The sequence below is a fragment of the Salvia hispanica genome, chromosome 3 (genome assembly GCF_029641045.1).
Source record: "Salvia hispanica isolate PSC_SH4W2 chromosome 3, Shi_PSC_v1, whole genome shotgun sequence".
Classification (NCBI taxonomy): Eukaryota; Viridiplantae; Streptophyta; class Magnoliopsida; order Lamiales; family Lamiaceae; genus Salvia; species Salvia hispanica.
In genome coordinates this window covers 55,130,141-55,147,134 of record NC_142694.1, presented here as the reverse complement: position 1 = coordinate 55,147,134, position 16,994 = coordinate 55,130,141, and the positions used below count along the sequence as shown (strand labels likewise).

General features: G+C 33.8%; 2 protein-coding genes across 2 annotated transcripts; both read right to left on the bottom strand.

Moving 5' to 3' along the window:
* Nucleotides 1-2,974: 2,974 nt before the first annotated feature.
* Nucleotides 2,975-8,269, bottom strand: LOC125213185 (short-chain dehydrogenase TIC 32, chloroplastic-like). The gene is made up of 8 exons (XM_048113580.2): nt 8,108-8,269; nt 6,690-6,921; nt 6,478-6,557; nt 5,615-5,768; nt 5,184-5,262; nt 3,601-3,685; nt 3,463-3,509; nt 2,975-3,372 (listed from the first exon to the last, which is right to left on the bottom strand). Exons 1-8 carry the CDS (start codon nt 8,211-8,213, stop codon nt 3,211-3,213), a joined length of 945 nt encoding a protein of 314 aa, XP_047969537.1. The 5' UTR covers nt 8,214-8,269; the 3' UTR covers nt 2,975-3,210.
* A 1,182-nt stretch (nt 8,270-9,451) lies between these two features.
* On the bottom strand, nt 9,452-10,968 carry LOC125215091 (putative aquaporin PIP1-4). The gene is made up of 4 exons (XM_048116402.2): nt 10,595-10,968; nt 10,107-10,402; nt 9,857-9,997; nt 9,452-9,763 (listed from the first exon to the last, which is right to left on the bottom strand). The coding sequence occupies exons 1-4, from the start codon at nt 10,926-10,928 to the stop codon at nt 9,668-9,670; spliced, it is 867 nt and encodes a 288-aa protein (XP_047972359.1). The 5' UTR covers nt 10,929-10,968; the 3' UTR covers nt 9,452-9,667.
* Between the last annotated feature and the right edge of the window lie 6,026 nt (nt 10,969-16,994).

Below are 16,994 nucleotides of genomic sequence, written 5' to 3'. Positions count from 1 at the left end.
ATCGTACATCAACTAATTATATTAAGAATTAAGAAAATTAAGAATTGTAAGCTCCATTAATAATATCCTTTTTTAGTTAGTAATTTTAATATAAGAAAATGAGAAGATTTTAAATATATAGCTTTAAAATGTTAAATATAGGAGTATTACTTAAGAACATGTGATTTTTTTTGTTGAGTTGTAATTCCATAAATAATAGTAAAAATGAAATGTAAAGAATTAATATTAAAAGTTTAAAATTTTTAAAATCAAAATTACGTACTCAATTAGTATTAAAATCAAAACTGCATCTCAAATAATTTTAAAATCAAAATTGCATACTCCAAATTTGTTGCTACATGATATAGTAAAATTTCAATATTTAATAAAGAAAAGTAAATATTAATTATGGTCAATACTAGCATTAACAATGTTGAAAAAAAATAATAATTTAAAGTTATTTATATTTTGAAATATAATTTAATTTTTCTTGATACAGTAAATTTAGTTAAAAACTCTATATTTTACAAATAATCAAATTAGCCTTATCAAGATCTTAATTAATACTACTTCCATATATAAATGCAGGACACCAAAGTATATATACAAAATTTAAATTTAATTTAAAATTAAATGTAAAATAAAATTATTACTTTAACCTCATTATGTCTTAAGACATTATGTCTCCTCCGAAACATTTTTCTAAATGAATATGGTACTGCCAACCAATTAGCTATATATCTCTATCAATTGCTATTCGAAACATATTTTTTCATTTCCCGTTATAGTTAAATTTTGAACTTACAACTACTAAATACGAATATACGATCATTAATTAATTACATAATAAATGTCTTTCTATCCAACTTAGGCTAGTGGTCCAAATAGTAAAACTTAAATAGAGCGATCACTGTAAAGTGTAAACTTTGTCGATGTGAGCGAGTGAGATTCATGTACTATCATAATTCATAATCATACCATTAAATCTGATGAATCAAATTACCCGGATTAGTGGGGCTAATATAGTACTAATAACATTATTTCTCATTAAAATGTGCGTCTAAAAGTAAAATTTTAAATATAATTTAAAACATTTGTATTAATGTTATGAAATTTCCAATGCTTTATTAAACATATAATCGTTTTCACTAACACTAGGCTCCGTGAGTTGATTTCATCCGATTAGTAGATCATATTGTATCGTCGACAATTGGCTATGAATTTTTATAGATGGGGCTCTCCCAGAATATACGTAGAGGTAATTGGTTCAAAGCGTTGATGTTATTGATCAACCCAGATTACTATTACCTTTTATGCAAATCTTCTTTTTTATAGAGGAGGGCTTATCACTCTAATTAGTTATAGTGTGGATAATAGATTATCAAACTTCTAACTTTAAGGGGGAAAATACAAGTACTGTGGAGGAAAATTTTGATCTTGTGTATGAGGATAACTATATTATAGTCTGATTCTCTTTCTATATATATAGTGTATTTGTTTGGTTTGGCTAGGGATGCATAGTGTATTTGTTTGGTTTGGCTAGGGATTCAAGGAGATTTAGATATGTTTTATTCTAATAGACTTCTGTAAATTAAACCAAGTTCAATTTAATTAAATTCTTTAAAGAATACTCCATCTGTTCCGTCCTAATAGAGGCGTTTCATTTTCAACATCCGTTTTAAAAAAATAATACTAATAAATATTTAAAATAGAGAAAAAGTAGAGTATGAGAGAGAAGAAAAATAAAACTCTTCTATTAATATGGGAGGTAAGGAGTACTTATTAATTAATCAGTGCACTATTGTAATTAGCCTCAAATTTTGACAGCCTATTCTGCCATACCGATACGCCACATCCCTGTGGTGGTTTTCAGGCAGACCGCCATAAGCCACCATACGGGATTGACAACATTCGGTCGGAACTAACTACGAGCCCTTCCCCATCTACCCATGGGCGGACCCAAAGTGTAAGGGTGAGGAGCTTAAGCCCTCAATGAAATATTTTTTTAAACTTTTTTCTATTTTTTTTCTTAAAATTTAGTCAAGTTTAGTGTAAGTTATAGTGTAAAAGCTCCAATACAAATTATCTAAGTTACTCAAAAATATACATCAAAATAAGATTTAGAAATCTCAGCCTCTATGGATAATTATTTCTGCGTTTGTCCCTGCATCTACCCCTGTTGATTGGTGGTTATATTTGGCTATTTGATTAAACTAGCGAGTACCAACACTAGCAATTCCACATTGGAACAATTTAAGTCGCATGCTATGCTTGTTTGGTGAATCGAGGTGGAGTTGGGCCTCAGAACAAAAATATTAGGATTTTAATTATGTAATTTTAATTTAGAGAACAAAAATATTAGGATTTTAATTATGTAATTTTAATTTAGAGGATTTTGTGATTATGTAACTTTATATATTTTTAGTTAACTTATATATTTAAATTAAATATTTTTGATTAACACATTTTTTATTGAAAGAAATAAAAAGTAGGACTCGTGAGTAGTTAAGTGAATAAATGGTAGAATGAATGAGTATATATTATTTCTTGACTAAGAAATGTGGCAAAGAAGTAATGTGCAAATTGCAATCCAGAAGTGTATAAATGGTGGATGGTAGGAGTATATATTATTTATTGACTAAGAAATGTAGTAAAGAAGTAATGTGCAAATTGCAATCCAGAAATACTTGATTAGTTCAATAAAAAATGGAGTAAGTACTTAAGGAATGTGGTTGATGCTCTTACTCTGAAACCAGAAATGCACTATTGACTCCAGATATTAAACTAAACTTCTCATTTCTACCAATTAAACGGGCCCATATGAAAGACGCATCTTTACATACATTTTTCACAAAGGAGAAACATAATACAATATCAAATTTTAATTTGAAAGCGCTTCTAAGTTTTAAAAACTAAATAACAAATTTTGAGTTGAAATAGAAAAATATTAAAATGAAAAGAAAGAAATATGGAGTACCAAAAGTGGGACTAAATATTAGTTGCACTCACTCCTCATCATAAAACCTTAAAAAAATGTGAAAACATACATATATCTCTGATTAAATCTCCCACATACGAAAGATTTGAATGCATCAGAGTAACCTGCCGAACTTGCAGTAAAATTCACATGGTCCATAAACACACAACTATCTTGATGATGTACAAATATTTGACACAATTTAATCATGTGTGAGTCTTCTTAATATCTGAAATGAGCTTGTCTCAAACTATCTAAGAGTTCGCCATTTTCAAGCTGAAGTCCCACAATTTCTTAGCCAGCTGAATGTCAGAAGACAGTTTTGACGGTTGGCCAACGTTGCTGTCCATAAAGTACTTACCGCTCACTCCTTCAACCTCTGGATGCAAAGCTACATAGCACGTCGTGGCTGCTCCCTGCAGGAACAAGGAACGGGTTCAGTTGAAGGCACACTGTATGAATTACACGTGGATCGTGCAGTTGAAATGGGAAACGGTATAACCCACCTGAGGAATGTTTTTGATGAAGTACTTACCAACCCAGTTAACTATGCCTACAGAAAACACATCACCCCAAAAAATTCAAACCACGATAGATATAACTGATCTTTTTGGAAGTAAGAGAAGATAGAAGTCGATGGTTACCCTCGATGAGGCCATGATGCCGCAGAAGGTTGGTAGCGATTGCTCCTGGATGTAGTGAATTAGCAGTTATTTTAACCCCTTCTTCCTGTAGTAGCATGAAAAACCAAACGTTACACTGCTTCACTACTGTACCATGTAAAAAGCCTTACAAATCACAAAAAGTGCATGCTGCAGAATACACCAAGTGTTAAGATGAATATCATCATAGGCAGACCAGCTTCAAGTACATGTATAAATTTGGACTATATCTTGGTAGGCAACAAACTTGAGCTGATTTAGGGAAATTGATGCCCTGCCTTGTATATATGCTGAAAAATATGAAACAAACATCGTGTACATCCAGATTTACTCAAGTAGAGAAACTGATGTACTTTCACAATGAAGAACATCAAATTGCTCTGTTGTTTGGTGATGCATCTGAACCAATGTTGTCAAAGCAGTATGGCGGTCCATGGCGGTTCGCCCGAAAAATGCCACAGGGATATGGTGTATCGGTATGGCGGGATGTGGCGGTCATTAATTAAATATATAAAATAATATTTATATATTCATATATAATTCAAAAAATTAGAAAATATTAAAAATATACCATTAAAAACTCTAAAAATATGTAATAAAGCATAAAATGGAAAGCAATTATATAAAAGTCTAGTAATTAAAGTCTTTAGTTCAAGTGTTCAACAAAACATAAAACCATGATAAGCTCAATAGACATCAATCATCAAGCTCAACATAGTGTTCTAGTTCATCATCATCACTATCATCGGCATCCATTTCATCTTCATCCTCCATTGCTTCATCCTCTTGATCTCCACTTCCACTATCCTCAAATTCTTCCTCTAAATTAGGGGAAGGAGTAGCCGTTGGTTGAATTAGGGTTTAGTTTTTCATTTTAATTAAATATTAAATGGGTTAGAATTGTTGGGGTGGGCTGGTTTAGTTTTGGGCCTATGCAAAATTCAATGAAAAAGTAAAAAGGCCCATTAAAAAGTCAAAATTAGCAAAAAAAGGACAAAATTGGGCTAAAATACCGCCATGGCGGGATTTGGTGGCGCCATGGCGCCACGACCGTGGCGGGCATGGCGGCCGCCACATAAAAATGCCATGTATCGTTGTGGCGATGGCGTTTTCATTAAAAACTGATCTATAGCGCCATATCCCTGCCATAGCCGCTATTTGACAACATTGATTGAACTATAAGGTTATAATTTAGGTCCATAGAGGCTTGAAGGTCAAAGGAACATGAATTAGCAGGGAGGTACTAATAACCATAACTTTTATTATTAAATTCAAGTGCGTGTATGTCAAACCAAACACCCCGTGTGTTATGATTTGACTTTTTGGAGTATGAGTTAGATAATGGCCCATTTAAACCAGGCATGTGTTGTTAGGGTAAGGGCCGCCATATTAAACCGGCCAGGAACATATAACTCGTAGCTCGTTAAGGCTAGCCCATACATTGTAGGGTCTACCTGTTTAACATCTTTAGATACGAACACAGGTAACAAACAGAATATGCAATGACAATTGAATTCAAGGCTTAGCGAGTTTAAATTTTGTATTTCAGCCACATCAATGATTACCTGAAACAGCCTCGTAAGTTCATTAGCGTGCAATACATTAGCCAGCTTGGACTGTCCATATGCCAATATGCTATTGTAACTGTGGAACAGTAATACAAGAAATAACCTTTACCATATTGAGTTAAAGAAAGAAATAAGACAAAGTATACTGACTAAATAGTTGGTGTCATAAAGAGATTAAAACTGTTACAGTATCTGAGTACAACTGGAGTTGTATTTGCAGTTAGAATGTTCCCAAATTTAGGAATAATTCATCCTTATTTTCAGTTTACTGATAACTACAGCAACAATAATAGAGAATTGGCTTACAAAGACTTTAACAATAAATAAGGTAATCAGAATAACTCATGCCTCGAATATTTCTTTAAATAACTTTAACCCAGCATCGCTAGTTTTGAGAAAACTTTGCAATGATATTTAATGATACATACCTTGAACTATCATTAATCTTATCAAAGCGGATGCCTTCACGATACGTATACCGATGGGCCTCTGATGAAACAATGACAATTCTTCCTTCTTTCCCACTTTCATTTGCAGTCTTTTTCATATTTTCCAGTAGAAGATTTGTTAACAGAAAATGACCTGAGACAAGGGTAAAAGAGGGACATAGTCACATAGTCAATAATAGTTTTATTTTTTCATAAAACCATAAGAAGAAATCTATTAGTAATCCAGACGAAGAAAGCTTATAACACAGGATAAAAAAGAATGTAACATGCATCATTAGGCCCTAAATACTAGCTTTTGTGTTATATTTAACTAAAAGTTGACAGAAAGATTAACATCTTTGTTAGATTAAAACCAACTGAAACAAAGAAAAATAGTTTAGAAGCTACAAAAACACAATTCAACTGTATCATGGTTTATATGTGAAAGTTTCAAAGAAAAACAAGACATCTTTGTAATTATCCACCATGTTTGGAAGAAGCAATATAAAAACAATACACATGTACTAGTAAAAACATAAATCCATATGCTATGCACATTAAGATATTTTTTAAGTAAAGGTTAATCTGACATAAACAAAACTTTGAATGTGCATAGATGATAGATTAAGATGTATTAGTCAGTTTTCGTAATCCAAAATAGTCAAGCCATGGTTATTAATTATAATATGGTTATAATAAGCTAAATGGTCCAAATCTTTTCGCTTTTGATATGGGATAAAGTAGTGTCATTGTGTGAAATTAAAGAATCCAAAAGATCATGTAAAACAGAGCATCACCAAATGCTACAAGGATAACAAAAGGTGCACTTGAATTTTGTGGGAAAGAAGTAGACGGAAGCATACCTAGATGGTTAGTTGCAAATTGCATTTCAATATTGTCTTGTGAAAGCATGAAGGGTGTAGCCATAACCCCTGCATTGTTACTTTTATTTAAGAAAAGATATTAGTTTACAGGACAAGCTAAAAGGTATTTAATAATGAAGAAACATAAACAGACGTTCGAGACCTTAGGTGTATATGCTGCTACTTAAGATCATAGATCAAAAGAAACTCACATGAGAATGTTTAAGGGAAGCCCCAAAGAGTTATATTCTGATGCAAATTTCCTAACAGATGCCAAAGAGGAAAGATCGAGCTCCATAACCTCAACCTTAGCTTTAGGGGACTCTTTAAGTATTGTTTCTTTGACCTTTTTACCGCTCTCCACATTACGCACTGCCATAACTACATCAACACCACGTAATGCCAGGACTCTAGCGGTTTCTTGTCCAATGCCACTTGATGCTCCTGATAGACGGACAAAAAAAGCACTATAAGTCACAACATCAAGCATCATGATTTTCATCCCTGTACAAGCCACATACTAGGAAAATTTCTATTCGATCAATAAATATCCACACAAATAAGTTTAGCTTGAGGAAAATTGAAGTGCTTTGGAGCCTCATTCACTGATAAGCATGTGTGAACAAAGGTGTGACAACTCAGGGTACTAGTTAGCGACCAATAAAATGTGAGATTCAATTCGGTATTTTAGTAATGCCACAGTTTGAATCACAAACCATGTTATGTATAGAACTCAATCACATCCTAAAGTTGCACGAGAGAAAAAACACCCAATCAGGTTAAAAGAGTATTGACATGTGAACAATGTTAGCTGCAGAGCCAATGGCATAGCTTCATAAGTCATAACGATGACAGAAACAACCTACAAGATGCAACTACTACACTCAAATATAGTTAGGGGGTGTTCGGTTTGCAAGATTATATCCCATGATTAAATTTGTATTATATTATTTGGTTAATGAGATTGAATCTCATGCCTTAATCCTAGATGGATAGTCATGTGATAATTAGTTTTAGCCAACCCTCTCCTACTAAATGATCTCACAATTTAATCCTAGATTATATCTTGCTACTATTTTATCTAGTAAACTAAACACCACCTTATAGTTTAAGCTACTCTACTCTTCCAAATATTTTGGTTTGTTTTCTCCACTGTTTTTTTCATACTTAAAAAGGATCAACAATGGTTCCCATCTACCCTATTTTCTCCACTGTTAAACTTAAAAGATCAACTTTTTTTAGCCTCAAACAATCCAAGCCAAAAAAAAAAAAATTATACTACATGGAATGAGCACACTTTAATATTTTCAAATCCATCATTCTCAATAGTCAATCACACATAAATTTCTCAATAACCAAGAATCAAGAAATTGTCTCAGATTCATTCTATAACAACGATCTAATAAAAAAGAAAAACATTAACTTAAACACACACACTCACACTCCGCCATATAGAACAGTGAGCTCGACCAAGATTCAGAACATAAGATTAAAACAGAGGAAACCCAAAGTCCATGATAAACCCATCTCTAAAAAAGGAACTTTGCAACATAGTGAGGAACCCAATAATTTTATTTTCGATGAAAATCAATAAATCTTCATTTATGATTTGAGAGAAAGAAAAATGGACCAGTAACAATAGCGGAGAGGGAAGAGCCATCAATTCCTTGAGTAACATCCTGTGCAGTAGAGCAGGCTGAAAAACCTGACGGCCCTCTCCTTCCGAAAATCCACATCTTCTTTCTCTCTGTCGAAGATTTGGAGCGAGAAACTCTAATTATGAAGTGCAATAACTCTTTTTGGCAATATATGATGCTTTTGTATTTTATTTCTTTTTTTTTTAACTGCGGCATTTATTTCCGTCTATTTAGTAGCCTTTATTCTATTAAATAGAAAATTAAACGCACTCATAAATACTTTGATTGAATACTATGGTTTGATTACAAATATATGTGGACGAGAATAGTGAAAACACAAAAAGTAATTACATAATTTTCCTGATAGTGGAAGCAAGAATCAAATTCCAAAAAGCTGACTCCTGATACCAATAACTCAGCCACAAATCGATGCAGATAGATGAATGATACATTAGTCTTAATAGTTGTTCTTAATTGTGATTAATACAGTAGTTTTCATAATATTATAGTCAAACTTTAATTTGACCCTAGTTGGTTTGAATGATCGTTCAATGGTGTCAAAGCGTGTGTGTTGAGTCGTTACCGGGTTCATCTGTTAATGATTCGACTTAATAAGGACAAACACAAACACAACCTGCTAAGAAAACCCCAAACTCGAACACAAACCGACCTGCTACTCCCAAACCCGAATCCAACACGAATTTATTAACAACACGAATCACATTGGATCAACACGACAATTGCCAGCCCTAATACATATGCATTGTGTTCTGCCAAAAGGACTACATTTAGGTACATTTGGTTTAACCATCCGCATTAACTTACTAGTAGTACTTATATATTTTTAATCTGAACTAATAAAAAGATTAGTAAATCCTACCTAGAAGCTAATGAACTATATTCGACTTGAACTAGAACTGGATGTATGGTACGTTTTGATGAACATAAGAATTTGACAACATATTATCCAAAAATAAGGGTGTCGATTTGAAATTCACAATTAATCTCTACGTTATTCTCAATTTTTCATTAAACATAAGACATAATTGATGAACAAATTTAGTTAATCATTAGTTTATTAGTTCCGTTATTTAATGAGTTTCAATATAAATATGTACTATTATACATTGTTAGTTGAAATATAACCCTTTCGTTTGGTCCAACGTCACATTGATGATAATGCAAATTGTAACACACTTTACAATCACTTAAATTATTAGTAGGAGTTATTATGAGGTGATAGTTAAACATATTCACTTTGCTAGCTAGACTAATATAGAAGAAATTACAAATATAACATGAAAAAGATAAAATTACCATATGCTCAAAACCCCCCAAATGAAAAGTGAATTCTTATTTCGAAAATTTGGTAGGAAGGCATCATGTTTTTGTTACTATACCATATATGAATAAAGAGAAAAAGGCAGTAACATGAGATACTATACAGAGAGCCTCATAATTTACACTGAAATTTCAATATTTATAAACACAAGGAGGGATATAAGTTAATGGAGAGGATGATGATATTGATATGTATAGTCAGAACTCTGAAATCAAGCCCTGCTCTTGAAAGGAATGGCTCTGATGACTATCTGGTGGTACACCGCGGCCAGAGCTGCTCCGATGAACGGCCCCACCCAAAAGATCCACTGCCCAACAAATAGCACAACAAATTACTCAATTTTCCTTACAAGTATATAGTAGGAGTACTAAAATTCACACATTTAGCAAGAGTTACTTACGTGGTCATCCCACGCGTGATCTCTGTTGTAGATGATGGCAGCCCCAAGGCTCCGGGCAGGGTTGATGCCGGTTCCAGTGATGGGGATGGTCGCCAAATGAACGAGGAAAACAGCAAACCCGATAGGGAGAGGAGCCAAGATCTGCACCGTCAAATTTCATTACTAACTAACTAACATGTTGCTTCAGTACCAATACCAAATTTGTTGTGTGCAAAATAGTACTCCATAGTATATTGAAGAGGACACATACAGGGACATGTGAGTCTCTGGCATTTCTCTTGGCATCAGTGGCGGAGAAGACGGTGTAGACAAGAACAAAGGTGCCAACAATCTCAGCACCAAGGCCATCACCCTTGGTGTAGCCATGGCTGACAAAGTTGGCACCTCCTTTGAGCGTCTCATAGGGCCCCTTCATGAAACCCTTCACCACTCCAGCTCCACATATGGCTCCAACACTCTGCATCACCATGTAGAACACTGCCCGCGTCAACGACACCTTCCTCGCCAACAACATTCCAAACGTCACAGCCGGATTGATGTGCCCTCCTGTGATTCAAACACCAGGAGATTGCATGATAAACACACAAACACACTAGAGATTTCGATACAGACTAAACAGGAGAACTCAGCCCAAAAAACTAGTCTGTTAGGAGATAAAGTCTATATACAGTTGTTCTCACAAACCGATGTGGGAATAGAGTCCATAACAGAGACAGAGAGATATATATTGAGAGAGACCTGAGATGCCAGCAGTGCAGTAGACGAGAGCGAAGATCATGCCACCGAAGGCCCAAGCAATGCCCTGAGTGCCAACAGAGGCGCACTTGTTCTTGGCTCTGCCGACGCCCATCACCGTCATCACCGTGATGTAAAGAAACAAGAAAGTGGCCACCAATTCTGCAATCCCGGCCCGGTAAAACGACCATGATTTGAGCTCTCCGGCTTCGAACAGAGGAGCCGGCGGCGCCTCCTTGTAGTCTTTGTCTACTGACTGAGCGGCGGTGCCCAGCGGCTGCCTCTCTCTGAACTTGTTTGCTCCAACCTTAACATCCTCCTCCTTGCTCTCAGCCATTGTATGTCAAATGGAAATAACACTTGTTTATATAGAAGAAGAGTTGAGGCAAGACAAAAAAGGTGGCTGTGAGTGTCATTTTATAGTTGAAAAGCCATTGTTTTAGGTAATTTCTTAGCTTTAAATAAAGGATTTTGTTGCTTCATTTGTTGAATAAGTTTTTAATGACATGTCTGTTTTATTTTCTCGGCTTTGAGTTTGTGTTATATAGTACTATTCCCTCCGTTGCCATGCCAAGGAAGATCGATCTATTTTTTATATTGGATTTTAAATAGTTTTATATTCTATGTAAATTAAGAGAGAAAATAATTATATTTAAAAATATTTCAATTTATAGTAATTGATAATGTTAATTTGGTTAAAACGAAAATTGAAAGTAATTCGTCTTTATTAGGACAACGAGAGTATTTCTTTAAAAGAGAGTTTTGAGAAAAATAATTAGATTCTTGTTTTATTTAAATAAAATTAGAGACATGAAAATATTCATTTTTTTTTATAATTAGAGCATCCACAATAAGAATAGGCCAGTCATAGGCCGGCCACTTTCTCTCCCTGTCACGTCATCAGCACTAAAAATCTACCTGCCACATCAGCATTTTATTCAAATAGGCTAGCCTTAGGTCAGCCATAGGCCAGCCGCAATAAAAATAATTCAAAAATAACTACATTTTCGGAATTAAATTTACGACAAATTACGGAATTAAATTTACGAGACATATACGGGAAAATTCATTAATTTCATTTAAATTAAAAAAGTGCGTCCTAAAAAAATTACATAATTAAAAAAACAAATAAATTACACTCACACAAAATACGGAATTAAATTTACGACACAGATACGGAATTAATTTAAAGTTAAATATGTCCATTTATTAAGATTCACTTTAATATTCATCTTTAAAATTTAACTAAATAAATTAAATTTGATAGCCCAAAAACCCAACTTTAAACTTTAAAGTCCATTTATAAAGTCCAATAAGTCCATTTAAAACCTAAATAAAAAGTGTCGTCGTCTTCTTCATCTCTTCTTCTTCTCCATTTCTGCATCTCTCCTCTTTCTTCCATTTCTTCGAAAAGACAAAGTAAAAATGGGCTGGCCGATCGCTAGCCGATCGGGCGCCTGCAATGGCGGCCAGCCGACCGACTAGCGAATCAGCCAGCCCCCGTAAACCGCGGTGGGCTCGCCGATTTCTTCGCCGTTTTGCCGCTCGCCGCCTCCAATGGTTCGGCTAGCGGACCGGCCAGCGCCGAGAATTGGTTAGCGGTCCCGCTAGCCACCATTGGAGATGCTCTTGAGGGAAATGGAAGTGAAAAAGGTTTATTAAATGGGAAAATGGAAGTGAAAAAAGCTAGATAAATATCATCTTTTTTTTTTGTCTTCCACCATCTTCTTCTCTTCCGACTCTTCCACCGTCTCACCAGACTGGATCACCTAATTCTTTTCCTACACCAACTTCTACTCCACCCTTACAAACATAAAATATGATGGTGGGTCCATTATTTATATTTGTGAGGAGTGGAGTAGGAGGTGGTGTAGGAAAAGAATTAGGTGATCCATACTGCCGTCCCACGCTAAATTAGCATTTTCACTCATATTTTATGTTACAGTATTATTTTAATTTAGTCATTTAAAAAATAAAACCCATTTGATGTTGGGCTTTAAAACAAAAAACTTTAAAGTCCAAGTTACTTGGTCATTCTTTCTCTAACAATCAATACCATCTAATGATACAAATTCAATCTTATTATATTTCTGGGTGAGAATAATAGAGAAACCACAATTCTCTCTTTCTTCCTTATCTTCCTCTCGGATTAAAATGTGCTAGAATGGAGTGAGAGCTGTTTAGATTGATTTGTATTGTATTGTGTTCCTCTTCTAGTTTGTGTGTACTCTCTCCCTCTCTACATTTGAATGATTCAATTTCATGCAACAAATATTCCTCGTCTAGTCGAGATCTTGACAAAGGTAGTACTCACAATCACATTGGAATTTCTAGATCTTTGTAGTTTTGGGCATTTTTCACAGAATGACTTTTATAATTATAATGATCCAAATGTACACTATAAATTAATAGTAGTTGCCTCATACTAATTTTTTAGACAGTTCAAATAATGTTGGTCGATTAAATTAAAAGATCAACGCTAGCTTAATTATTTTGAGTACTCTATAAAAGTGGATAATAAAGATTATAATAATTTCCACTTCTATTTTTATGCAGGCTTATGTTTTTATTTTATTTTCTGCTGGTTGTGATTTATTTATTACTGCTAGTAGGGATGTCCCGTAACCCGCGGGCTAGCATGCCATGAATAGCCTGCCAACTTTATAGGGTTAAGGCCAAAAATTTCTAGTCCGATAAAATAAAAATCTGATTAGCACGCACCCGATTAATCCGCAACCTGTTAGGGCCAGACCCGAAAACCCAATAAAATTTCTATTATTCTATTTTTTACTCCTAATTCGACATTTCATCAATTAATTTTAACTAAAAAAAATAACTTTCAATTTTATAATTAAATATACAAATTATATATTAAATTTCTATTAATATAATAATTGATAAATAAATTAAAAACTTCAAATTCACTAAAAAAAATATTTAAATTTCTAAAACATGCATTAAAATTTCACGAAATATCTCAAATATTAGTGTTTGATCATGTTTGTGATGGAGTTTAATCATATATCTCAAATATATCATAATTAAATATTTTACATTGTATGAATATTAGTAATTTTAATCATTATTTATTGGATTGATCACATGTTAATATTATCGGTAGCAACCCGATTACTCCGCCGGACTAGCCTGGAACCCGAGCATTTAGGGTTATGGTTGAACTTTTATAACCCGAAAGAAATCACAACCCGATTAGCCCACACCCGATTGACCCACAACCCGAGTAGGGTTGGCCCGAAACCCGACGGGCCGGTCCGATTGACATCACTAACTACTAGTATCAACCATGCATGTGTGTGTTGCACAATCCATTAATTTGTTTTCACACAATATAAAAAATGCCAATTAAATAAATTAAACAACAAAGAATGAAATTATACAGAGTTTATAAATCACAAAGAAAATTTTATACTAGAATTTATAAAATTATAAAATAGGGGAGTGTTATATTGCTAACTCAATGCTTAATTGATAACTACAATTCAATAATAGCCATTAGATATTTAAATTAAAGGCCTAGATCATTAACCACAAAATATCAATACGATCAACAAAAAACGTCAATAAGGCTATAGGATTAATTCCAATAAAAATCAATAGGGGTATTAATGTCAAGTTAGTTATAACTAACTTTTAAAAGAAATCCCAAAACTTTAAATTCATATAACATATATCAAATTAGAGATAATTTTATAAGGATTCCAACGATATACTACATGCATATGTCCCGACGTCAAAATTTGAAAAAAAAAATCTAGAATTTTCGTATTTTTCGTACATAGGCTAATGTCAATACAGCTAAGATAATATGTCAATATAAAGCATATATAATGTCAATCCTAAATTTGTGTTGACATTCTCAAAGCATTGTGTTGATATTTTCGAAACACTATATTGACATTTTCATCCAAAACCCTAATTTGGCGTTTCTTTTTTTATTTTTTTCGATTTAATTAATAAAAACGAAAATTACACGTGACAAATTGTAGACCACACGTTTTTTAAAATCATGTGGCCTTAAATTAGTTGTAGTTAGCAATTAAATGATGAGTTAGCAATTGATCACTCCCCTTATAAAATATTTATAGATTATAAATTTAACGGCACAAAAATTAAATAATAGGGACTTTAATTTAATAATACCACTATAATGGTAATGACTTACCATGCAAATAATATAGAGTTTATAAAATACATAATATTTATAGATCATAAATTTAACAGTAATACAGCACAAAAATCAAATAAATAATATCACTGGTGATGACTTTTATAATAATTTTGGGACATTTAAACTCAAAATATGATTTCAACATTGGTTGAATTTTAGTTTTTCACATTTTAAAAAAGAAGTTTTATTTATGATTTGATTTAAAATATGTTGAACTTTCAAAATGTTGATTTATAAATTGTTTTATTAAATTTATTAAAGACATACTAATAAACATATTTTGCATTATGCTTTTGGTAATTCCCGTCGACATGAAAAAAAAACACGTCATTCTCTAATATTATTGGAATATTATTACTTATTGTAGCTGTAGTCGACTAGTCGTCAATAGCCGATTTCAAGAAATCATTTTGACTGGTGACGCCTTTTTACCATAAACGCCGACGAATTATTTTTTCTTGGATATTTTATTTGAAAATCTTGTGAATCTTATCATGAGTTTTGGTACGGGTAATAAGAGCAAAGGTGGTGTACGTTTCGCATTATAACTAGATTCATGAAGGATATTTTATATCCGCACTCCCCCATTTCTCTACCCATATACTTTTAAACCAATAAAAACTTTCACCGGTATAGACAATGTTATATCTAGTGAAACCACTAGTGCCATTTACTTTGAAATCAATAGTAATTTTTTTTTGGTATCGATAATGTCATGTCCGGTGAAAATTGCTACTAAATGGTAGTGAGAGTTTTCACCAGATATGGTATTGCTGATACTTGTGAAATTTTTATTGTTTTCAAAGTACATGTGGCATAGTCGATACCAATGAAATACAAAATGATAATTTTGAATTGTGATAAAGAAATTAATTATTTAGTCAAGTCACCTTCTTCCTTTATCCATCTCGGTAGCCATTGATATATTTCATCCGCACTTTTTTTTATTTTTATTTCAGCCCTTCTTACCATATAACTTATGATGATGTATTACGTGCTTTGGTAAGATCAGTATTTGAAATATAAAAAAAGCTACTAAGGGAAGTGTGTCAACTTTCATAACATGAATTGATAATAGAGAGATCATTTGGGTACAATTGTAGCTTCCCATGTAACAGATGTATCGATTGATATTTGTTAATCTCTATTGCTATTTGTGTTTCAATACACATGTCAATCTTTATGCTATCAAAATGGCATATTCTCTTGATAATGCCAATAATGTTCTTATGCAACTCTACGTCTTTGTGTTCAGCTTCTCTTAGAGCACACACAAGAGCTTTCGCATAATCTGGAAAACTTAATATCTAGTACATATGGAGGAACATAAAAGATAGTCTACAAAATGGTTCGAAAAAAAAACACGAAAATAACCCTATGTATTACAGAAACCCTAAAATCCGTGGATCTAAACCCTCCATAGAATCGTCGTCTGAGTCAGAGTCACTATTAATCCACACATGGTCGCCATACCTAGTCTCTTGCATGTCTTTTCTAAACGTGCATGTTGAATATGATGAGTTCATGCCTTAATCTCACTCAAAGTTCCTAATGCCCAACAAATAACTGCATGAAAAGAAAGAAGTTCCTAATCTCACTTAAAGTTCTCGAACAACTGTTGCATAAAATTAAAGCGAATGAAACCCAAAACCGAGCGTCTATTAGGTCAAAGATGATCATGCACTCCATTTCCGAAAATATTTCTTGCTCTCACTCTCGGGTGCCTGCGTGTCTGGTGGGGGCCCATCGCCGAAATGGAAACACCCCGATGAGACCGCGCTCAGGAATCCGGGCATATCCCCAACAGACTCGTAAGTGGGAGGCTGAGACGAAGTGTACAACTTGGCGGTGGCCACCATCCAACTCCGCCACTCCTCGGGGAACAAGTCAACAAGTCTCATAATGCCCTCATAGGCCTTCACTCCATATCGGTTGGCCTCATCCCACAACTTCGCATAGTGGGCCACAAACTCCGCCAGTGTATGCCCATGGCAGCGGCGGTAGGTCCGGAAGTAGCGAACGACTGCCTCGGGATCTGCATCAACACAGAGTGGCCTACGGTGGGTATAGCGCTGGCGTGCCATCTGCATGAAATGATAGGCTCTCAATATCTCGAAATGAGAGAATATAAGGTGTAAAAGTAATATACATAATGTGGAAGATATAGTACTAGCCGTCGTATCAAGAGATCAGTGGGGTTTCCAAGTGGAAAGT

Excerpts from the sequence above, each read along its gene's own strand:
- LOC125215091 (XM_048116402.2), bottom strand. The coding sequence starts at position 10,928 with ATGGCTGAGAGCAAGGAGGAGGATGTTAAGGTTGGAGCAAACAAGTTC. Across the intron at positions 10,403-10,594 it reads CTGCACTGCTGGCATCTCAG|GAGGGCACATCAATCCGGCT; the intron begins GTCTCTCTCAAT and ends TTTGAATCACAG. Across the intron at positions 9,764-9,856 it reads ATCACGCGTGGGATGACCAC|TGGATCTTTTGGGTGGGGCC; the intron begins GTAAGTAACTCT and ends TTTGTTGGGCAG.
- LOC125213185 (XM_048113580.2), bottom strand. The coding sequence starts at position 8,213 with ATGTGGATTTTCGGAAGGAGAGGGCCGTCAGGTTTTTCAGCCTGCTCT. Across the intron at positions 6,922-8,107 it reads CCTCTCCGCTATTGTTACTG|GAGCATCAAGTGGCATTGGA; the intron begins GTCCATTTTTCT and ends TCCGTCTATCAG. Across the intron at positions 3,373-3,462 it reads TCATCAAAAACATTCCTCAG|GGAGCAGCCACGACGTGCTA; the intron begins GTGGGTTATACC and ends TTGTTCCTGCAG.